Genomic DNA, 24,700 nt, shown 5'->3' on the forward strand with positions numbered 1-24,700 from the left:
TTAAAATAAATATCAAAGTTAAAACAATTTAATTTGAGTTTTACAAATTGTATTTTATTTGTTTTTATCACAAAAATTGTATGGTAACTTAAATTATATGTTGGATTTTTCCTTCTTTTGTGGTTCTTGTTTTGTTTTTCTTTGCTTTGACAAATTTTTGTGTAGCAACTACAATAAAATTTAAATATATATATATATATTATATATGTACGTGTGTATGTATATGGGGGAGTAACTTATTTTATAAATAGACTTCTTAAGGGCGTAACTTAAGATTTAATAAGAAACTTATTCCAATCGAATACAAAGTAAAAACTTATTTGCTTAATTTAATATTCGCCAAGTACTCGTGTTTCGCTTGATTTTTGTTTGCATCCATCGATGAAACCGAAAATGAAATGGAGGAAATCAAACAATGTTTTCATAAATTAGTTGTAAACAAAATAAAGTAGAACTATAAACTATAGATCAGCAAGGGCTGACTCACTGGCGCATCGAAGCTTTATCTCTTTAGCTTCCCCGCTCTTCAGGCTACTTGGCAACGCGTTCATTATCATAATCTCAGGGTGTTCTCGTTTCTGTTTCGGCTTTGCAATTGATACTGAGTGACCTACACTTATACTACATAATATTTGGCTTCTTTTAATACAATTCGCTTTTGGAAATCTGCATGATAATTTGAGAGACAAAATTGACTCGCTAATCGAAACGTTTTTCGCTACTCACTAGAGTGTTAAACCTATGTACACAGTTGAGGATAGGAAGGCAGGTTCTAGAACCCGCCCCATGTGTGATGTGTGTAAACTAATAATTGAGCATTGAGCAAAACCTGTGCAAAACGCATGCTAAACTAGGTAAGTAAGTTGTAATGTCTGAAAGATCAGCTGATGTGTGTGTTGGGTGTGATGTGTGTTTCCTGGAGCGAATCTCCCTCCTCTTAGCATCTTAGGAGGCCGCTCCCGTCCGGGCAGCTGCTGCCGAGGTGCTGGCGCTGACCTCCTCGCAAATGGTGTGCAGCTTCTCCATTTCCGAACTGGTCACGATGTTGATCGAGCTGACTTTGGCCCTCTGATAAGCCACCACGGTGTTCTCGCCAAGGCACTTGACGCACACGTAGCCAATGAGGACGGCGATGCCAACGGTCATAACTCGCACCAGGGGATCAAGGTACATCTGGATGACCACCCAGGCTGTCGCCCCAGTCACGCACATCAGGGTGATCAAAATGACCGTTTTGGACCAATGCTGGATGGTAAAGCCCTTCTCCCATTCGAGTCTGTAAGAGAGAACAGTAGGATTAATAATCTATCAAATGGTTGTATTGAAATGCTTGCAGATTTTAATCAATTGGGTTTCTATTACTAAAACACATTTTTAACAAAAAGTAAATACTTTCATTTTTGAATCAACAAGCTGCCAATTTTATACTTTCCAATAACTTTGATGTCAACTACTTTTTATTAATGACCATTTGCTTTTAATCGAGTACCACTAAATCTTATCGTTGTAGTAAATTTATTTGGCTGTAGGCCAAGTCTTAAAAGCCTTTTTATCAGTAATAACTCAAATAAATACTTCTAGAATACTGCAAAAAATTCCATCAGGGCGACCTATATTGATTTGCACTTACTTCTTGGACTTCTCGATCTCGTAGGGATGTCCGCAGACCTTGCAGGACAACTGGGCCTCCGAATTGCTGCAGCTCTCGACCAGCCAGCGCTTGAGGCACTCGTGGTGCACCGAGCTCACATCGCCAGTGCAGCGACAGGGCTGGATTAGGGGCTCCGGCTTATCGGTGTCGTAGCAAATCCAGCAATCCTTCTTGTTCAGAAACGACTGGCCCTCCTCGGGCGACAACTTGTTGGTGTCGGCATTTAGGGTGGGTATCGACGGATCGATTTGGCGCGACAGAAGCTTGCGAGGATTCAAAATCCAGAGCTGTTCGGGAGCCATCGAGTTCCAGAGGCAGCAGGGAAACCACAGGGCAACTCCGATCTCGGCAATACGGAAAATGATGTCATGCCAGTTGCGCGAGTTAACAGGTACCCTTTGATAGAGTGGGAAAATGAAAAGCTTTCAGTCATAACGAACAGCTGCTATTTAAATTGAAAAACTTTATACTCACTTGGCCTTCCAGAAGTCGCCTAAAGTTTCGGAAGTGAGAAAGCCCACAATCACGATGAGCATTACGGCCTGACTGAGCAGTCCGAATCGCGACTGATGCAACTGCGAGGCATTCACAATCGCCTCGCTGGGACCCAGGATCTTTCCCGTCTGATCGTAAACGAAGCCGCCGCGCAACTTGAAGAACACCTCCACGCCGTAGATGAGGAAAAAGACCACCACGATCAGAAGTAATACTGCATAGCATCCGTTGAAGATGTGGGCGTAATCGCGACGTTCCGAATTGATCAGGGAATTAAAGACCTCGATGCCAAAGAGGCTGTACAGGAAGAAGTTGAAGGCCACGAAGCCCAGGAAGCTCTTCGACAGGAACTGCGACTTCTCCCAACGGATGTCGCGCAGGTGAAAGATCTGCAATGGTGAAACGAACAAATGCGAATGAATAACAATGGACGATTAGATTTTCCCCGAGAGTCTTCTCACCCACAGTTTCTGTTTCATATCAAGTGCTGGTGTACCCACACTCGCCTCAAAACTTAATTAACTGTGCTGGCCTATCGGCAGGGAAGGCCCCAAGATAGGTTTGCGAAAAAACAATAAAATTGGCTCGAGTTTCGGGTTCAATTGCACTCGACTTCTGTTATCGCACATTCATTAGATACGAATGTGTATGGCAAGTACAAGTGGACCCAATACCATTACTTGCTCGATAATAGAACCATTCAGAATTCAGGCTAGTCAGAGCCACATACCAGGTTCTCAGAGTTCTCGGGGTTCTCAAAGTTAGGGTGCAATTAAATTTAGCTACGTCAAGCTGTTCGAACGCCATTTTGTAGATGGTTACTTAGTCAACTTAGTGGCGGACTCGTGACTAGAAATATTACCCTAGCTCTAACTTATCAGAGAAATTTATTAAATATGCTTACAGAGATACGTTATCTATACTGTAATACGTTGTTACCAGTACAAATGGGTATTATTAAAGAAATGGTTAGTCTTAATATCTTTTACGTTAATCCTGACAGCAAATATTTAATATACCTTGTTTTTTTATACATGGAAAAAAAACTAAATTCGGGAAATCCCACAAATATATACAAGGTTTTTTATGAAAATATTTGTAGATACTTAGTAAAGTTTACATGTATACTATCTAATCGGACCTAATAGTATCACTATGCCTTACAACAGCCATATTAATAAGTGATTTTCTTGTCTTTAATTGTTTTTCAAGATTATAAAATGATACCAGGTTTCATACTCAATTGTAAATAACTACCTATCCTATTTTCATCATTAAATCATTACTCATTAATCTTTCTTAAAGATTACACAATTATAGCAGTTCCCTATTCAAAATTGTAATTAATTATCGTTGTGCGTTCTGGGTTTTTAAGGGATTTTTGGATTCCAGACTAATAACTAACCATTCTCCTTCCATCGTTAAATCACGTTAAGACTCATTTGTAAAGAAAGTATCATTGAGTGTTGTAAGTATCAAGGGTTCTTCCTATTCCAGACTTATAACTAACCATCCCTTTTTCAGACTACTCTCATTGTTGAGTCACCTCACCTTCTCGTTGCTTCTTTTCAAAGATTAGAAAATGTTACCAGGTTTCAATTGAAAAGAACTATTATTGAGCGTTCTGAGATACAAGGGATCTTAAAGACATAACCTTTCCCTCGCTCATAGGTTTTATATTCAACTGTACTATTATTGAGCGTTCTCAGTTTAAAGAAACCTTCCTATTCCAAACGTATAGCTAATAATCCTCTTTCCGTCATTAAATCACTCCATTGTGGACTCACCTCGGCCCACATGCACACAATCAAAGATGCACAGGTCATGAGCAATGGGTAGTAGGCGGACATCAGGGTCACGGCCCATTGTGGCTGCAGATCCAACTGAAATGCCAGGATATTTATAGGATTAAATTGAAAGTTCCAAGGACTTCAGGGGATTACTCACGGGAGTGGTGAAGTAGGCACCTCGCAAGGAGGCCGCCACAAAGACCATGAAGTAGAGCAGTTTCTGGGTGGTGATGCGACAGGCTCGAAGGATGGAGGGCTGCTTGAGACGCTGGTACTCGGCCACGATGCAGATGAGCAGCTGGATGACCGAGACGAGGGCCACCGCATAGAATACGGTGGAGATGCCGACATAGTAGGGCAGATTAAAGATGTCGCACTCATTGCCCGCATACCGAATGTCACAGACGCAGGTGTTGTTGACGCAATCACCTCGTCCCGAGCAGCTGAGATCGTTGTCGGGCGTAAAGGGGCCATAGATGCCCCCGGCAGCCGACTTGCTGCGCCCATTCCGCATTTGGCTGGCAGCCGCCTCCAGCGGCGATTGCAGAACTCGCTTCGAGCAACGCATTAAGGTGTCCAGGCTGGGCAGCATCCTATATTAATTCAACTGCAAATAGAAGAAATAAACATCTTAATTAACACATCAAGGCTGGGCAAATCGATGGGCTGGCTGGATAAACCAATAAATAGCAAACAAAACAAGGTACCCAACCGTGGCACGGAGCCAAAGGGTGTCATTTAAATAAACATTGAATTTGGTGTCTGGTCTGTTCGCTCTAAAAGCAAATGCAAATGTTTGCACAGCCGACCCAGGCCAATGGTGGGATTAGGGGTATTCTATACTCTACACCACAATACCATAAAGAACCCTTAAAGGCAGGCATAAATAAATTAATAGTAAATCTATAAGAACTACTGGCTTATGTTCTACATAATTAAAAATAAAAACAGTGAGATAACATTTATAAATGTTGGGAATTTCCAAGCAATGAATAATCTGTTTTTTAAAATACGCGAATTCTTGATTTTCGTGCTGTGAGCATCTTAGTTATGGGATAGTTTTGAAGTACATTTTAGGCTGTATCTCTTTGGCAATTAATATAAATCAATAATCTGTTATTTTTAACGCGAATTCTTGAGTTTCATCTTGTGTGCACCGTATAAGCTCATCATAGGACGGTTTATAGGCTATATCTCTTTGGAAGTTAAGATAAATCAATAATCTGTTTTCTTAAAGCGAATTCTTGAGTTTCATGTTGTGAGCATCTTAGTTATGGAATAGTTTCTAGGCTATATCGCTTTGGAACTTAAGACAAATCAATAATCTTTTTTTTTTAACGCGAATTCTTGAGTTTCATCTTGTGAGCACTGTATAAGCTCATCATAGGATGGTGTGCGAAGACATTCTCTTATTGTTTATAAGAAAACTTATTTTGTAAATGCTTTCTCAACTACAAATAAATATTTTAACTTGATATTGCTCAACCCTACTGGGTGCAAACAATCAAACAAATGAGTGACATCGCCCAAGGGTGCTGATGGAATATGAAGGAACATTTCAGAAGGGTAGATGGCAAAACTGGGCCCATGGGCATTTGGCATTATTATGCCAGCAACGATTCTAAGCCAGCAGAGCCGTCCATCAATCAAAAGGCGCACATGGACATCACAAATGGCAAGATACTGAGGCATCGATAATAATGCCTGCCAGCAACTTGACACCCACAATTTCAAAAATAAAAACAAAACCAATACAGCATTGGGACAGGCTACAAGCTGCAATTCCATTGAGCTGTCGTTCTATATTAACCAATTGAAATGTTCTTGTTGATGTATATCCATATAGTGGGGCAGGCACTCAAGCGAGAATACTTGCACATTAAATGGTAAATTAAATACATTGAAATGCTTAACAACCATTTTTTTATTTTGGCTAATTGCTACATTTGTTTTTAATTGTTATGGGGTCGTTGTTTCCGTCACAGCTATTACATTTTCTCGCCTAGACAGAGTAAAAGCGTTATTATCGTTGATAAGAACTTTTCTTAGAAAAAGCTTCCTTCTTTTAATTGCTCTACATTAGGTCGAAATTTGTTTATATGTAGCTATTAAAAAAGTAAATCCATAAACAAATGTTTTATATTGTTTACCAAAGATATAAAATAGATTTATTTTTAGAGATGTTTTATCTGGCCGTATTTTAACTTTTATGACTTGCGATGATTAATACCATCTTTCAAAATAAATGTTTAAGTGATAATAAAAATGTAATTTAAGGCCTACTTTTGTAATCCTACAAAAAACCGGAAACCCAACCTTAGTAGGCAGATATGTCTCCATAAATCAAGGCTTGCCATATTAGAAAATCCATTTTAGACCAAAAACAAATAATAAATTAAGCCGGCTCACAAACCATAAATAAGGTGTTAAGGTTATGCATTTGCACACATATTTGGATGTTTTTCCTATTTAGTCTACTGTATTAGTTTAGCTTTTAGCTGACAACAAATTTGACGGCGACAAACTGGCGATAAGATAAAGCCAGCCAAAAGTCAAAGACAAAGCTAACTGAGAGAGAACCAAATTTATAAGGTACCTAAAGCTTTCGCACTCAAAGAATACCAGTTTATCCAAAAACTCCTTAAAAACATTATAGGATAGGAAATACTTTACCAACAAAGACCATTTACTTATTTAACAATCCATATAATATTAAACTCTCTGGTTTTACTAGATAACTTAGTTTTATTGATTATGTAACGTTATGTTCTTGATTGTATTACTTGAAACCTCTTAACTTCAAGAAGGAATAGTAACACGTGATTGCATTAGGTTTATAGGGATACCCGGATAAGAATCTTTATCGATATCATATATATTTCATTGTTTTCAATAGAAATCTTCCATTACTGAGTCATCGAATTAACTGCGTTGTTTCATTTTTTTCCCTGATGCCAAGATTGAAATCAAATATTTTGGCTTACGATAGGAAATAATACGTATAATGCTGAGGTCAAAGGGCGTTGATGAGACCCCAGGAAATTCTACTAGAGCGGAAACGGGGAGTAGGCCATAGATAGTCTTATAATAGGCACCCACCATTGTAATAAATTTAATTTTCTGCGTTTCGCTTTCGGTTTCATTTGTTGCACAGATGATTATAGGAAACCAGAAACTGCAAGTGCGTGACGGACATATCCATTAGGTTTTTTTTATTTTAGTAGCAACACTATCTTCCCTTCCTCTCTCGTTTTGGTATTGTAACGAAAATAGCACGAAAATACACAAAGCACGGTATGTGGCGATATATTTATGAGTTGTTTGACTGCCAGTGCACCATATGGGATTATTAGATAGTTAGTGAAACGCTTTCCGAACGATCAGCGCCCGAGTCGCAAAGTTTTCAGACTGAAGTGAGTATATTTACAGCCGATCTTCCCTGGCTGTGAGTTTACGTATTTCTGACTCAAAGAGTGTATCTCTGGCTCTCCGCTGCTCTTTCACTCAAAGTGTTGAGTAGCTATTGGGTCACTTCTTCGAGTGCTGCGTGTACTCGTGTTTTTTTTTATTAACCCAACAGAAACTCGGCAATTAATTTCCATCAAGAGTCCGCCAGAACATCCGCTTTGGCTTAATAAATGTATCCATAAACAAACAGGCAAATTCTCGCCATTTTTTATCCCAAAAAGTTTCTAGAAATTGAAATAAATTTCATTTTCCACATGGTCTAACGGTCAGTCGCGAATTGTCTTTTGAGTAATTAAAAAATGCCTTGCAAAATAATATATTCATTGCATAATATCTAAATATATATAAATGCAGGAAAACATTTATAATATTTAAAGAGATTTGAGCTTGTTGAGATTTCAGCAAGAAGGGAAAAAAAATGTAAACAAATATCTATTAATTTCAAGTACAAACAAATTTTGCAATTATAATAATCGAATACCTAGTTATATTATAATAAAATATATCTTTTTTATAAACAATGGAAAATGTACTAAATACAACAAATATAAAATAGGTCAAGAGTTTGTTTTTAAATTGTAGCAGCAAAAGGTTTTTTAAAGTATTTATAGTGGTGTCTAAAAGTATGCAGTAAAAAGATAGATATTATATTATATAGATATTATATTATATAGATATTATTATTATATTTTTGAATTGCTTTTGGGTTAGAACCATATAAGATTTAAAAAAGGTAGAAATTTAAACTGATAAATAGTACTTTCTATTTTATATATTTTGTATTTAATAACTTATCAACCTCCCCGGGCTGTCTAATCAAAAGTGTGACTCCCCTGAACACCTTAGCTAGTTTTATTTCAGTAAAAAAAAAAACTCAATCTTTGAAACTAGTTTTTCTACGCCACCAGCTGAGTTATGTTCAACTGGTTTTCCAGATCTAGGTAGCTCTCTGGCCAGAGAGCCCCAATGGGGCATACATAGATGTAGTGCCCAAGCTCAGGGCTCTTGGTTGAACGAACGCTTAACAGAGTTGTGGGTTTGCCTGTGTTTTATTTACACGTACCGACAATGCAAACATATAATGTTGATCACGTCACGATACACCGCACATATAAGAAGGCACTTCCCCTGTTTCTTTGTGCCATGTGCCCACTTTAGAGTCCATGTTTTGGACTGCACGCTAGTTTACCTCCCCGCCTGTCTTCATAATTGTGTCCCATATAATGCATGGTAATTTTAATTTGATTACGCGCTCAAAGGTGCCCATACATACTTATAAGTGATTCTCCCGACACAGAATATTAAATAAACAACTAATTGCTAAGGCTTCTAGTCGCTGAGAGTATAAAGTACAAAATGTATATTGTATAGTAGATGTGGCGTGCTCTGATACGCCCCTAAACAAAATTATGGTAAATGTCTGAAAACGTTGAAACAAAAATTATACTTATTTGTCCAAAAGGGCGAGTTTGACAAAGGGAAAGTTTTGGGGCTGTAATTTGACGAGTAGCAAGGAGCGGTTAATTCTTAAAGATAGCAAACAAAATCAGGTAAATACATCAAGATAGCTCAACTGCGACACAAGCTATAGAATATTAGAATTTAACTTGTTGTTTTCAGCCTACGTGGTGGAGAGGTCTAGGTGAGTGAATTGATTGATAATAAATTGATCAAATAACCGAAGAATACCCTGCCCAGCCCACATGAATGGGAAACTCACGACCTTCAAATTAAAATTAAATTAACTGCTATGTGACGCCGGCCTCTGCGTCCAAATGTTTACTAGTTTAGCATACATATGTAAGTCAATTAATTTCTATTTAGCTGTCATTAGGGTTCATTAAAAAAATAGCAATATCATCCTACAGAAAATTTTGGTCTCAAAGGCATTACATCCCATGAAACGTTAAACTCTGGGCTTGCTAATAAAAGCTATTATAAAGTGAATGAATATTTTGCCATATCATCTTATTGGTAATTTTTCTCAAAAACTTTTTTTTGAAAAGCTAGCTGGGACGATTAGTATGACAGAATAATTACTCTTGATTAAATCCAATTTGAGACTTGAGATAACCTATGGTAATTGGTATATACTCCATATTTCACTCTTTCTTGTTGAATATGATATAGAAATAGTCGGTAAACAACCGGTTTTAAGCCAGTTTAATGTTCAACCTTACCAAATTAATCAGCTCGGAAGCGGTTAAGATTTTGTCTGGGTCGCAACAATGGTGTTTTTATTAAGGATCCCTTTTCCCTGAGAATTTCCCAGTGGGAATTTATTGTCTTGAACACTTTCAATAGTATGACTAACATCTGGTTTTAAGCTATGATAGGTGTGACTCATTTATAAAGCACAATTAAGTTTGATCTATTTGTAAGGTGATTCATGTGCAGAGCCAAACGCCAATTGCATTCAGTTTTCAGTTTTATATCTTATCCAGAAATTACCAATAAACAATCTTGCTATATCTCCTTTAATAAAGAGACATTTTTAAACTATTTAAAAACATTTTCATGCGATATTTTTTTCTGAGTAAGTATTGGTAATGTTTGGTAACAAAGACCGCAGATACGTCACAGTTTAGACCTTCATATTGAAACGTAATAACCCTGAATTCGGTTCCTTATCGCTGACGTTGTTCGCCTAGTAATTAATGAAAGAAAAAGTAAAATTATCTTTAAATTAGATTTACAATTTGACGCATTGTGACGAAATGTTCCCTACGTAGGATTTAAATAATTATTAAAATACTGCTAATGTTATCAACTGACTGTTACAAGCGAATTTTTAATGCATGCACGTTCTTCGTAATTGCACCATTATATCAGACAATACGCAATTCCAACGGATTGACGTCGTTATTACCGGTATACAGATAAATATTTCAGCTCAATCGATTTCTCATCAAGATTTATAATTGTTTATTCACAACCGTAATAAATCAGCGAGGAAACTACTATAAAACAAGATTTCCATGCAGATTACGTACTAAATAAACAGGTCATGCTTTTGGAGCTATTCAAATACCTTTTCTACTAAAGTACTCACAGAGTATCCATTCGAGGGCTACGATTGGAAGCCTATTAAGGGGCTGAATATGAGTGCAAACTTTGACCCACTAAGTTGTGCTAAGCGTAAGCTGAAAGAGAAGCGCTGATGTTAGCTATATATACTCGATTGCTAAATGTGTGTCACTAATGAATATTTAAACCATAAGACCAGAAGCTGAGCCATCGGAAAATAAAACAAGAGTAAGTCAACCACAAGGTCTCTTAAAAGCAAAAGACGGAGAAACAGGGCAGACAAGATACAGATGAAAATATATCCACTTTGTTGGGTTGGGGCCAAAAGGTATAGGGAATAAAAAATATTTATTGCTTAAAAAGTGGTTCATAATAATACTGAAAGTTCATAAAAAAATGAAAAGTAAAGGTTTTAAAACCCTTTAAAAAAAGGTGTCTAAAAGTATGCAGTATAAAAGGTTGTGGCTCAGAATGGTTCTATGAGATTTCCCTTTTTAAAATATATTATTGCATAATATCAGACTTTTCGAAAAACGGGTTCTTGTTTCAGAACTTTTTAAATTATAAGACGTAGTTTCTTTGGGTCATAGAGTCAAAATCCTTGGGGAGGGGTAATATATAAACCCAAGTTCTAACTAATTCTCATTCCTCTACCTTTTAGGCATTTCCCATGCCAAATCCAATGCTTAATATTATACGGAATACACAATTGTCTGACTACATTTACATTTGATATTCTCCGGGGACTTGCGACTATATTATTTCTGCTTCCCTACTCTGGGGTGGTATTTTAGCGCGTGCCATCGGAACTTGGAAAGGCAAACCGTGTAATCAATGTAAACGAATCAAATGGCTCTGACAAAGAAGTGTGCAGAAATTGAACTTTTGCACTGACCTGGGAAAATTGCGAGCGTTGCAGACAAATCATAAGTGTAAACAAAAAAATTGATATATGTAGCTACTTGAATAAGCACTCATGAGTACTGCTGAACAGGGCGATCAATTAAACTGATTGAATCACTCTTAAACGAAATGCTTCGGCATTGCGTGTGTCGATTGGGAAAGTGAAAAGTCACGACGATCTCGCAGAGAATCACAGTGGTATCTTTCTAGTTTTATCATATTAAAATGTTTTTTAGATATTTAAAAGTTATAGGAATACATAGTTTTCAAATTCCTTTGATCTTTTTTCATTATTTAACGAACACTAATATACAAAGTTAATTTTAAGTATAATGTCGGTTAAACGAATTTTTATGAATATGCATTAAAAATGATGGAGGAGAATTTAAAAAATTTCTTTATTTCAACTCCTAACAGTTTGGTGAATACACTGTTTTTATCATTATTATCATTATAATAATTTTTTAACCACAATTTAAAAGCATTAAACAAAAGTGATTATATAAATGAGTAAAACGAAAATAACGAGAATTTTTGGATTTTTCAGACATACACATTTTAACGTAATTTCTTCGTTATACTTATCGAGTAATTGGCTTTTTTTTTTTTAATATTTTATCAACTAAATAATACACAAAAATGAGTAAGACTTATAAATAGGGTACTCAGATTATTAAAAAAAAATTGAAAAGGAACCTGTCTGTTAATTCTAACTTCCTATAATTTTTATGCAAATTCCATGAGGTTTACATTTCAGCGTTTATCAGCTCGTTTCGTATCGAGAATATAGTAATTTAATTCGCACCCATAAAGAACCCGTCACTTAATGACCGTTTGTCATTGAAATCAAGGGTTCCCTGTACCCGCCAATCAACCTTTGGGAACACTTGGGTGCAAGCAAATAGACAGAAGATATTTATTTATTTGCGGGTACCTAGATAATTTCAGTTTTTCTTTTTTTTTTTTGTGGCTAAAAATGATAAAAAATCATATGGCAAAACAACAACAACAAACGAAAGCGCAAAAGCAAAAACAAATACAAATATAAATTTAAGTGAATGGACGTGGGCTTTTGTGTGTATTTGTGTGGATATATGTTTGTATATTTGAGTGTTCGTTGGAAGCCGTTACTAATGGCGAATGACGCGGCACAGCGGAGAGAGGAAGGAGAGGGAGAGGAGCGCGCTCAGTGCGAATTGGGTGCAATTTAGGTGCAAGTGCACTGGGCGGAAAGTGGGCGGCGCACAGTGGAACGAATGAGAGAAAAGAAAAGAAAAGGGGAGAGTGTCGAAAAGAAAAGCACACCTTAAATGTCAAGGTTCTATGTAAGCAATTGCCTGCCCATTAGATATTTATATATTTATGGGCGGCTGTAAAGTTTGATTTTGGCAAGGAGAATATTTATTTTGGCAATGATATTACAATATGGCTCTGAATGACGAAATAGGTCTATAGAAAAAGAGAGATGTACATTTTTAAGATATTTTTTTAAGACATCACATAATGATATGATGATAATTATAATGATATAACAAATATATACGAATTTTATTAAGACGCAAGCAATATGTATTGTTTAAAAAACCCAAGAACAAATATATCTATTTAACTATTCCTAACAAATAAACAACGAAAACTTGATTTTTTTAATTTCACGAAAGAGCACGAACCGGTGTTTAAAATTTAAGTGCTGTTTTATGTAGCATAAACATAATGCTTTGTCTCCCATTAGATAGTAGAAATGTATTGTGTATATCAGTGAGTCAGTTTGAAGACTGTGCACCTGGAATCACTGGTTAGTGACTCAGAAATCTAGCACGCGACAATGCAAGAATTGAAAAACCCGTCAACATAAGGGGATTATTATGCTTTGTTTGGCTGCATTTGTAGGTATATACATATAACACTTGATAAGGGTCCAACAACTACTTACCATATACTGTTTGCGGAAATATAAAAGGTAAAAAGTCTGCTAAATACTGTCCAAGTTGCTGTGGCTTCAATGTGGCAATGGTTCTCCTATTGCATTACATAAATATTTGTAATTTGGGAAGTTGCCTCACAGTTTGTTTTCGCTTTGTTGTTTTTCTTTTGTCATAGTTTTTAAGGACGCGCAGTTGCCTTTTCCAATTGGGTTCCTTTACTTTTTATTTTTGTTTATTTTGGTACCACCCCCCACTGCTTGTGCCCCAAACTACTACAACTACAACAGCACTGTCACTTTTGCCCCCAAGGATGGGAAAATGTTTATTGTGCTTCGCGAGATTTATTAGATATATCTTTTTTCGATTCGCGACGCGACGAAAATCACTCGAGTTCTGACTTGCAGTGTTACCGTGGTTGCTAAACTAGGGGTGGGCTAAAGTAAGGGTGACTATCGATTACTATCGCTGTCTCGAAGATTCGCTGGAAATATATGGCTTTTGCTGTACGGTCATACTAAGTGGCGAAAAATTCAAAATTAGTTTTTGCTAACCAAAAATAATAAAACTTCTTTAAAATGTAATCTGATCTATAATAAATTTGGCTTTTCTTTATCGAACGGTTTGATTCTAATAAACTGTTTTTCTGGATCAAGAGTCTTTTAAACATTTTACAGATATGAAGTAAAGCTGACTTTAACAGCTATTATATTTCTATTATTTTGCAGTTACTTGACTAATAGAAAACATTTTGAATGACGTAGACATTTATAAAAATAATTTACATCAATTTTCAATTTGAAGAAATTCGAAGGTGATATTTCCTAATTTTCATAAATGAACAACGTTTGTAGTCAGGATAGTTTGCAATACAAATTTCGTCCATATTCTCTAGTATGACTGCTTTGTGGTTGGATTTTGTGATATTTCTTACAATTCAAAGGTAAGCTTGGTAAAATTGGATAGTTGGAATATAAATCTTGTCTAAACGAACGTAAAGTTTTATTAAGGTGAAAAGAAGAACCAGGACGTAAATCCTATGAATTTAACGGTGCTATTCTCTAATATTTCAAAATGAATCACGTTTGAATAATAATCCTGTCCTTTAAATGGACTGACCGACGTTAGGCATTAACTATGAGAGAACATGTAATTAATCCTGTCCACTGAAATATGTACACCTGTTGACTTTCCATTGTTTATGCCGAAAGTAAATAAACACAATTGCGAACGTTTTACGTTAAATTACAAAGGGAATTCGCTTTATTACCAAATCAAGATCTAGTTATGGGCTCGACACATATTTAGAAGTTCCTGCAATGGAAAGAGGAGTGTTACTAAATATCCACTAAATAGGATAAGGTCCAAACTCACTTGGTAATGAGGCCGTCCTTCTTGGCCAGACGCACGATGCAGTCGTCGGACTCGCCCATGCGACGGATCTCGCCGCAGATGGCGTAGGTCTTGGAACCGTCGGTCTGGCGACCGGTCTCGGGGTCCACATCCACGATGCTCAGCTGCACAGAGGCGTGATCCTTGGCGTGGATGATCCTGTTGGATGCCGAGCTGCAAGGGAAGGGTATCGGTGGGTCAGTAATCCGGCCACCAAAATGCGCGGGGAACACGTGTTTCACTTACCACTTGCGGGGCACGTACAGATCAACATTCTCACCGGCGTCGTTCTCCATTTTATTGGGCTGTAATTAAAGGAAAATAATTAGCTTGTTGATTATGAATTTTAAACATCGGCCAGCGGCGATTTACTCACTTTTTTGTAGAAATTTACAAATCTAGCGACCGCAACTCGTCGGTGGAGGCGAAAAAGAGAAAGAAGTGACAGCTGGACGTGAAGTTGGCTGCGGTGCACGTGGCGCTCTCTGGCGGAAGTTTTGCGAACTACTTTTTGGGGTGACCACTTTTTAACGTATTTCTTAAGTTTCGGTATTTTTTTATTTAAGCACTTAATATGCTATTTTATTACATTTTACGGTTAGAAACTGGCCTGCTAAACGTAACCTATATTTTTGTGGTAATAATATAAGTTGTAAGAATTATTTTTTTATAATATCACTAATATTCGCTAGCATACTTTAATGCGGATGATTTCCATCCTTAGGTTTTAGTTGTATTTCTAGGCAAAAAAATCTTATTTTATTCATACTTTCGACTAATATTATTTAATAAAAAATGATTTGCAAACGTATGCTTCTATTAAATAAAAAATGAATTCTATAATTAGATAATAGCGAGTGAAAAAATATGTTTCTGTAAGAGTTGTCATAACTATAAAACAAATGATAATTTTACATCTAAGCGCTTGATGAAAATAAATTTAATTATAATAAATTATTTATTATTACTACTTGTCTCCCTCCGAATACAAATTTAAAATACAAAAATCTGGTATATGGCAAATAGGTGTACAATTTGTAACAACCATAGACTGGTCACACTTTCGAAGGCCTGAAAGAAGGCTACAAATTTCGAGTCGGGAAAATTCTATTGCATATTTAAAGGTGCATCTAGTGAATGTCTCCCGTTAGTGCGCCCTAATATATTATTTGTAAGCTCCATCATCGCGGATTATAACTTATTTAGCATGTGAGTATTGATTTTGCGAAAAGTCAGTGGGTTATTCTATCTGCTGGGTGGGCGGTTTAGCGGGGACTCCTTTGACCTCGCTCGATGTCAGCAGCGATTTTCGTCAATGGGAAGCGGATTCCGTTGGCTCCGCCACTTTTATTGCCATTTCGCGTGAGTGAGTGTATTTGCAAGTGGGTGGGAGTTAGCCTGGGTGGTATTGTTTTCATCGCGGCTTAATGCGCGCCATGTCTCGGAATTTACAGTCCACGTTGCCTATTTATAGGCGTCGGATATTCAATGAACTTTCAACGCGGCGCCTGGGGTCAGGCACGTTTGCTTGTAGCTTCTATATTGCACTTGTCCCAGGGCGATCTTTTTCTCTCTCTGAGATATACGGGAAATAATCCGAATTTTGAATACCCCTCTTTTTAGATTTTGATTCAGATTTCGTTATATTAAGGATCGAAACATAAATTTCCATAAAAAATGCTGCTTTTTGGGATGAAATTAAGATAAATCAAAAATATAACATTTTTTCTAATTTAGGTCTTCAAACTTTCAAGATACATTTGAAAAGGTGTTTAAAAATATTCCGTAACCTTCATAAAACTTTAAACGATATTCGAAACAAAATTCAAAATAGGTTTTTTAAAACTTTTGTATATTTATATGATTAAAGCAAATTAATATTTTTGGATGTGTTTCTATATTCTTCGTATATAGTTAATATAAAAGAATTATTTTTTATTACTGTTAGTAATATTTTATAAAGGTTTCTAAAAGTATAAAGTGCGAAAGAGACGTAGTCCCAATCCCAATAATTTGCAGTGTACTTATAAACACCCTTCTAAAAGATTTTTAACTCGTAGTGCTTACTGTAGTTAAATAAAAAATAAAAGCTTAAGGAAAACCGACTACAACCAATAAAAAAGTTATTTTTCCTTACACCTTTAGTTTTATTTAAAACGGATTTGGCTAGACATGTTAACCAAAGTGCTGTAACTTAGCCATAACTTTTAGTCAGTCCGTACAGACTGCGATTACAGGGTAAAAAGAAATAAAAAGAGCTACAGCTCTCCCATTCGCTTTTGAATTCGGCTTCTCAGTTGCTCGCCAACTTTGAACGCAATCGGTCCACTTCGCGTCGGTTGATTTTAAAAATCCCAAGCGGCGTGACTTTTGGTTTATAGTTGTTAGTTGTGTTTTGCGACTCAAAACTTCTTGAGGTGAGATATTCACAAGTGGACGGGTTGCTTGTTGACCTTTTGTGGGAGCAGATTATGAAATTTTTGCATAATATATTCGCGCCTAGCAAAGTTCAGGCGAGAGCAAAAAGATAATATAAAATGAGATCATGATAACGTGAGATGCTATTTATAAGCTAAAACACAAAATAGCAAAAATCCGGAGACCGATAATAAAGCGGAAAAATGGTGAATGAAACGAATTGAAAGTGAAACTATTTATTGTGCTGGTAATAATATATACCTAACCATATATCATTTATAATTGGTTTTAATAGAGTTCGATAGTTGTGTTACAAAATAAATGTAGTAAATTATCTCAAAGTCAGTCGATTTGTGGTCCACCACTGCTCATTATGAATAGTTTTTAAAAGCTATTGATTATTTGTGAATTTAAGTACATACCAAGTGGCTGTCAAAATAATCTTATCAACTGGTATAAAGCATAGAAATTATCGTATATGGCTAGCTTGTAGCATTTATCAGTGAGCTAGCTTATCAGTATTTAAACATACATACCTTATAAGTAAATCACCTTTTTAACTATATCCATTTCGCCTAGTGTTTTTAATGAAGTTAGATGACCAAATATATTTGGGGAATTATAATTATACTATTTTGAGAAGACCGGTTTTACCACATAAGATGCTTTTAACGGCTTTTCCATTCAGAGCATCTCTAAGATATAATACGAATGGTAACCCAATCCAAAAAAAATATATGAAAAGGGCAATTAAGAAATCGTACAAGGCAAAGAAAACTTTGAACTCATGATGTCAGAAGCACACATTGCGTGCCTGCCCAAGAAGATGATGAAGAAGAGCCCCCTGGGGAAAGCCCGAAAAACTAAAGCACTTTCTAGGTCAAAAGTTGAAAGGCAAAAGGGAAACATCACCATGATGCTCATAAAAAAAAGACAAGAAGAAAACTCAGAAAAAAGTGCGACTGCATGAAATGCAATTAATACAGCCATGTACAACAAAGTAAAAGCCTATTAAAAGAAAAAAAATGAAAATGCTTCACTTTGACTGTTGGCTTGTTGCGTGTTGATTGAGCCAAGTCAGGCCTCATCTGAGGAGCCGCCTATCAATTCCCAAGGGGAGTTCCTATTAACAACACACAAATTACAGCATGCAAAAAAAAGTAATAATTGTTTTGCTGCTGCAACAGGAAAAATCGCATGATGTGCATAAAGTTACACAAAACCTATACTTTCAAGAAAAATTCCCGTTATTAAAAGGGTACTTCAAATATTTTCCTAATCGTGTTTTTGTTATATTAAAGTTCGGAAATTATCTTCATTAGAAAATGGCAGACTAGAGGTAATACTTGGTTTTGCCTTTTTAATGGCATGTATGTAGCTATCGTATCGATCTGAATGAAACTGCATTTATACGTTGATAAATTATTAAATAGGTTTTGTCAGGATAATTGCCAGCTATTATAAAAAGGGTAACATAGAATATAAAGGTAACTGGAAATAAGTAGAATACAGAAAAGCAACTGATTTCATTAAAAAGAAAAGTAGAAAATTTAAGTTTGGCTTGATTCCGTTGTAAACCCTTTGAAACATTTAAAATTCTTAATCAAAAATTCGCGGAAAAATTAAATTATTACTTAAAGATACCCAGCACCTTTCACCAAAGCTTTGTTTTTCCAGCCTTTTCCCAGGAACACCTCCCAATGGGAGTGCAACTTTTTCTTTTCCCTCCTATTTTTGCATTATAATTCTAAGCTTTGAAGAACGAAAAAAAAAACCTGTTATGTCCGCAGCAACTTAATTTTAATGTGGCCCGTGCCTTTTGGCTGTGCTCTTTTTTTCCCCCTCAATTTGCAGTTCTTGAGTTTTGGAAACTGGTCGCTTGGAATTAAATTTAAACTTAGACTTGCACTTGGACAATGATGCCGCATCTAAAGTTGCCCGATGTTGCTGGTGCGGCTGCTGGTTTCGCTGTAATTTGATTTGGTGCCACTTGGCTAGCTGATCTTGTTGCCATATTGCTCTTGCTGTTGGCCAGAAGTTGCTGCAGTCGCAGTTGCAGGAGGGGAGGAGCAGCAGCGTTACAGTTCGGGAAAATCGGTCAATGGAAACGGGCTTGTAAGCAGGTGCAATCGCTTGCAGAGCCACAAAATAGAAAACCCAGAGGCCAGGAGAGATTGGAGCCGCAGGCATGTCGCTTAAGGTGAGTAAATGCTCAAGTATTGACCCATATAGCACTAAATTGACTCATTCGAATCGAGTTTGATGGCTCTTGGATGGCAAATGCCAAATGTTGGAAAGGAGCTAAGAGAAAATACCTATAAAATCTAGAAATAACTTACTGTATTTTTCTTTTTATTAGTTTTATAATAGCTGGCCACCGTTTTAATTTAATAGCTCTGGGCACTAAACCATTAAAAGCAAGAGCTTTACAAGTACTCACTTTAGGAAAAGCAGTAAAAGAAAGAAATCTTAATAACAAAGAAGTGGTTCTTAAGTAAATGTTATTTACAGAGTTTCTCAATAGCCACATACCATATATTAATAAACCAACTTATCTGATCTTTTATGCCCGGTTTAAGTCTGAAGCTTTAAAAGTGTTTCTCACCTGCTGATGGCTGGTACTCGCTACTTGCTGCCTATAAATATAAATATCTTGGTCTTCATCATCAGAAACGTGATTATCACGATGGCATCACCGTCTTCATTGTCATTATGTCACTTCAAAGTGCAGCAGCATTTGCATTGTTTCTCTCTGGCATCTTGAGTCACGTCATTTTCATGTAAGGGTTTTCACTTGTCTTTGCCTTTCAACAGGTGCTTCAGACCACTTCATCAATGCCTCCTTCTACCTGGCACAAGAAACACACACACACTCGGGCACATCTGGGCCACTTAATTCGCTTCATTAACGCAATGTTGACATTTCAACCGCATTTAGCTGGAAAAAATATTTATTACATTTCCCCTTTTTGCACAAATGGTCATGGGCTGCAACTTGGGTGACCGTCGTTAGTGCAGTTTTCTGGGGAGACAGACATGCGAATGTTAACCCTTGAAAGGTTTACAATTTACAGGGTCTTGCAATCATTAAATACATTTAATAATATTAAATTAATATATTTATTTAGTTTATATATATTTTAGTTCATAGTGCTTCAAAAACCACTTGAGTTTTGAAATATCTTATAATGGTATCTAAAAGTATGCAACAAAATATTTTGACTTCAAGGGTTTTTTGTGTTTTTCGAAAACTTAAACAAACTTTTTAAAGTCATTTTTAAGAAATTCCAAAACATATTTCTTAATGACGCTTTAGGAATTTAACAAGAAATTCGAAATTTTTTTTTTGATTTGAACTCTTGATTTCGATGACATGATATGATGATGAAATGATAGATTACAAATTTAATTTGTAAATAAATAATTTAATAGTAAATAATTATAACATAAGTCATATTTCACTTAGTAAACTTTTATTGGATCTGTAATCCTACTTTTTGGTTCATTTCATTACTTTTAACCCAGGCAATTTGAGGGTTAAGATGTATTTCGAAAAAATGCATTCAATGTTGTCCGACATCCGCTGTGAAATAACTATTTTTCGTTCGTACTGCTCTGACCCTAATTACTGTAAACAGGAAAAGTAATTTCCCCACGTGGCGCCCCGGAATGGGGAAGGCTATAAAGTGGGAACCGGGTCTATGGACAGAAGCCCCGGGTGCTTGGGTATCACTTCCCCAAATATCTCTTTATTTTGACAGCTGCTGCGGGGCGAACTTGATAATTGATTTGATTTCGTTTTCGATGCCAACAGAAGGAGACGCCATCGGATGTGCAACTGCACATGGCAGCCATGCGAGGAGATGAGGTGGCCCTTCTTCGAGTTCTGGACAGCGGAAAAGTCCATGTCGATTGCAAAGATGAGGTGAGTTATAAAGAAAATAAATGCACAGTATAGCCACAAACATTTAATTAAGTTTACAAGCCTGGTTATATAAAATTGTTTTAACTACATGCACTTTAGTTTCGAACATGCAATCGTTAAGGCATGACACATGCGACTTAAAACTGCTGCGAGTTAAATATTACGAAATTTTAGCCAAAAATATAAGATTAAGCACGTAAAAATCAGTTAACACCTCGTTGCTGATTTAAGTACGCACCAATTGGTAAGGAAGACGAAAAATGCAGCAAACCTACAGCCGACCAAAACAAAAGCAAAAATCAGTGTGATTTATAAAATATATACGAATTATATATACTCTGGGTTTAAGCTATTCGATATATAATTTTTGGATATTAATAAAACTGATTTAACTTGAAAAATACCAGTATTTGGTCAAAAGTAATGCATAACCAACCATCGGTAATTGAAAGTTATTCTACAGTTGATTCAACCTTATAGCATGTTAACATTTTGAGTGTGGCAATTTATTACAATATATGAATAGCTGATAATTTTTTAAATTAATAAAACTCATTTCATTTAAAAATTGCATTTCATTTGGCAAAACTAATGCATTACCATCGCTAATTGCAAATTATTCTACAGTTGATTCAGCTTTAAAGCATGTAAATATTTTGACTGTGGCAATCCATTATAATAGATGAATAACTAATGGAGGATAATCAAGTGAATAAATTCCAGTCAACAAGTGAAACTGCCAGATGTTAACTTCAAACATTTAAGCAATATTTTAGTACCCTCTGCTAGTGTATAAAAAAACGAAATTAAATTTCCCTGGCCGCTCAGCGAAGCATGGACTCAAGACCAAACGAAAGGAAAGTGGGCTGCGGGGGCAGTGTGCCATCCTATTGCCGGGTATTATATTATACTATTATGCCAGCTGGTCTGCAAGAGTCCGCTTATAGGGCGGACACTACGTGACTCCCCCATTTGGATTCAGACCGAGTGCATTGAGAGCGATTTGCAATTTGTGGCGCGATTTTCCCTCTGGGATATACCTCAATTTACTTTCCGCTTCTCTTCTGTTTAGTTTTTGTCGAGTCCGAGGCACAGACTTGCATGCAAATCCGCACGAAACGTTTTCGCGTTGACTTGGTGAAACTAATCGCAATTTGCTATTCAAATTATTTGATGGCCAATTAAACAATTAAAACAATTGGCTTTTTATTTAACGCTTTGCATTTAAAATAAACGTGGGTAAACTGTGAATTTGTGGTGGATTACTCGATAATTGGATTCATTTATTTTGATTTCTGAGTTTGATTGATAAAAACAATTTATTTAACACTCATTCATAGAAAAAAAGTCTTATGTTTTCTAGTAACTGTCATTAAAAAGGACTATTTGTTTTAGCAAATTTTTTATATTTCAAGATTTTATTGGTTGATTGATATATTTATAAAATCCATAGGGCGTTGAAAACAATTACGAAGGTGTATGAAAGTATGCAACAATATATTTGTTAAAAAATTGTTTTGATATCGTTTTAATAGATTTCAAACCCAATTTTTCTCATACCGCTTACTTTTGCCAGAATATAATCTATTCTTTTAAATCAAAAATACGTATTGAAATTAAGATAAACGCCTATAATTAATAAATGCTTGGAATCCCCTCTTAATTTTTCGTTATTCCTCACCTTATTTCCAGGATGGAACAACCCCATTGATCTTGGCTGCTGCCGGAGGTCACACATACTGCGTAATGGAGCTGCTCGATCAGGGAGCCGATCCTAACTCGCGTCGTCTCACGGGCACCACGCCCCTTTTCTTCGCCGCCCAAGGCGGTCACCTGGACGTGGTGAAGATCCTGATGAAGGCGGGCGCCAGTGTGGACACGCCCTCTGCTGATGGGGGCACGCCCCTTTTTGTGGCCGCCCAAGGAGGTCACGTGAAAATCGTACGCGAACTGTTGGACTGCGGAGCAAATGTCAATGCCCACATGAAGGTACGTATTTAGAGAATATTTCTTAATTATAAAAGATATAATATATAACTTCTCCTTTCAGGATCGTGCCACGCCGGTATTTATCTCCGCCCAGAATGGCCATCGCACAGTTTTGTCCCTGCTGATTCAGGCTGGTGCGGAAATCGATATCAAGCGGATAGACGGCGCCACGCCCCTTTGGATAGCCGCCCAGATGGGCCAGGATCACATCTGCAAGGTGCTGCTGCAGAATGGTGCCAATGTGGACACGGTGCGTTGCGATGGCGCCACGCCCCTTTTCAAGGCGGCCCACAAGGGTCACGCCGCCGTCATCACGGTGCTGCTCAAGTATCGGCCCAATCTTGGCCAGCTGCCCAATGGAGAGAGTGCTCTGCATGCCGCCGCCATGTTTGGCCACCTGACCGTCTGCAAACAACTGGTGGCAGCCGGCAGTGATGTCCTGCTGAAGAACCAGGATGGGCTGACGGCCCTCCAGTTGGCGCACCAGCAGAAGTACACCTCCATCTGTGATTATCTCCAGGAACGGATCCGGACTATGGTGGCGCGCAGCGCCAAGGCAATGGTCACGTCCGGAGTGCCGTCTACGGTCAAGACGATGTCGGCGTAAGGGGTTGCAAGATTTTGAGAGACCACGCCTCCAAAGTACCTTTATGCACAATACCTTGGCCTTTTTGCATATGTCTAGAAAAGAGGCAAGGCGGAACAGTGTTATTCCCGACTCTGAGCAATCGATGGGTAGTTCAGAAGAAACCCATATAATAAAACTGGAAGCTAGGTGAAAAAGTAAGATTCTTGGGTGTGCCAAAGAAATCACTAGAGTTTTGAAATCGCCCTTAAGGGTGTCTAAAAGTATGCAGTACAAAATTTACCGTTGCATACTTTCAAGCACCTATGTAATTAAGAAACCCTAGTGATTTGTGTCGCACCCCCGATAAGCTTACAAAAAACGGCTAGTAAATCCCAACTTGTATTGCTCAGTGAAACACTCAAGCCCGCACAAAAAATAACCAAATTAAATGAAATCACTAGTAAAAACACGTCCAAACTAAACTTAATGGCCTCCCCCAAGGAAACCAAACTATTTATTAGATAAGCCGTATCATTCATATTAAAAACCACTTGGAGCTTGTATTTTGAATTTAACATTAACCATAACAATAACAATAACGTTAACTATAACAATTACTATAAAAACGTTAACATGGACCCCGAAAAGAGAATGTTACACTGTCCTCTGTAAATAACCATATATATATACGTACATTTAATATTATAGTTAATGCTATTTATAGACCTACTCTACCCTAAGCAATTGTTGACAAGTGCTTTAAGTTTAAACGCCTTTTTGTCCTTAAATTAGCAATTAGTTACACATGAAGGATTTCTGCTTATTTTCCTGTAAACTAGATACGATAATTAATTAATTTCTTACTTTATTAAATTTTAAGTATAGTCCACAATTTTGCAAGTTTAATAAATTGACACACGATTTGTGAAGAGTTTTATTTTGGTTGGACTAAGAAATCAAGAAAAGCAATGGGAAATATTTTCAGACAAAGTACTTGTTACTGTGGTTTGCCTAACTTATTTTTGTAGACAAGTGTTGAGCTTTACCTGGGAGTTTAAAACTTGGATATAAAGCTTTGAAATTTACGTAGCTTTTTTATAAAAGAAAAATGCTGAAGCCATCACTTCCCATCGCAGTAGACTTTGCTTTACA

At 36.8% G+C, this 24,700-nt stretch overlaps 3 protein-coding genes across 8 annotated transcripts; 1 reads left to right on the forward strand and 2 right to left on the reverse strand.

The window, feature by feature from the left end:
- Nucleotides 1-27: 27 nt before the first annotated feature.
- On the reverse strand, nucleotides 28-13,664 carry LOC108021299 (uncharacterized). Of its 3 annotated transcripts, XM_017089951.4 has the most exons (7): nucleotides 13,268-13,664; nucleotides 10,457-10,547; nucleotides 4,094-4,543; nucleotides 3,934-4,029; nucleotides 2,126-2,535; nucleotides 1,631-2,047; nucleotides 28-1,276 (listed from the first exon to the last, which is right to left on the reverse strand). In XM_017089951.4, exons 3-7 carry the CDS (start codon nucleotides 4,526-4,528, stop codon nucleotides 946-948), a joined length of 1,689 nt encoding a protein of 562 aa, XP_016945440.1. In that variant the 5' UTR covers nucleotides 4,529-4,543; nucleotides 10,457-10,547; nucleotides 13,268-13,664; the 3' UTR covers nucleotides 28-945. The 3 variants fall into 3 exon arrangements, with proteins under 3 accessions (XP_016945440.1, XP_016945438.1, XP_016945439.1); XM_017089949.4 differs by lacking the exon at nucleotides 10,457-10,547; XM_017089950.4 differs by lacking the exons at nucleotides 10,457-10,547; nucleotides 13,268-13,664 and adding an exon at nucleotides 7,036-7,328.
- An 825-nt stretch (nucleotides 13,665-14,489) lies between these two features.
- On the reverse strand, nucleotides 14,490-15,060 carry RpS21 (ribosomal protein S21). The gene is made up of 4 exons (XM_017072274.4): nucleotides 15,025-15,060; nucleotides 14,895-14,953; nucleotides 14,631-14,822; nucleotides 14,490-14,570 (listed from the first exon to the last, which is right to left on the reverse strand). Exons 2-4 carry the CDS (start codon nucleotides 14,942-14,944, stop codon nucleotides 14,561-14,563), a joined length of 252 nt encoding a protein of 83 aa, XP_016927763.1. The 5' UTR covers nucleotides 14,945-14,953; nucleotides 15,025-15,060; the 3' UTR covers nucleotides 14,490-14,560.
- Nucleotides 15,061-15,719: 659 nt separating this feature from the next.
- On the forward strand, nucleotides 15,720-24,471 carry LOC108021366 (ankyrin repeat domain-containing protein 29). 4 transcript variants are annotated; one of them, XM_017090057.4, is made up of 5 exons: nucleotides 15,720-15,857; nucleotides 18,921-19,266; nucleotides 20,881-20,991; nucleotides 22,684-22,980; nucleotides 23,042-24,471. In XM_017090057.4, exons 2-5 carry the CDS (start codon nucleotides 19,255-19,257, stop codon nucleotides 23,585-23,587), a joined length of 966 nt encoding a protein of 321 aa, XP_016945546.1. In that variant the 5' UTR covers nucleotides 15,720-15,857; nucleotides 18,921-19,254; the 3' UTR covers nucleotides 23,588-24,471. The 4 variants fall into 4 exon arrangements, with proteins under 4 accessions (XP_016945546.1, XP_065724932.1, XP_016945544.1 ...); XM_017090055.4 differs by lacking the exon at nucleotides 15,720-15,857 and adding an exon at nucleotides 16,936-17,065; XM_070994277.1 differs by lacking the exon at nucleotides 15,720-15,857 and adding an exon at nucleotides 17,297-17,313.
- Nucleotides 24,472-24,700: the final 229 nt, after the last annotated feature.

This window comes from Drosophila suzukii, chromosome 2L (assembly GCF_043229965.1).
Source record: "Drosophila suzukii chromosome 2L, CBGP_Dsuzu_IsoJpt1.0, whole genome shotgun sequence".
Classification (NCBI taxonomy): domain Eukaryota; kingdom Metazoa; phylum Arthropoda; class Insecta; order Diptera; family Drosophilidae; genus Drosophila; species Drosophila suzukii.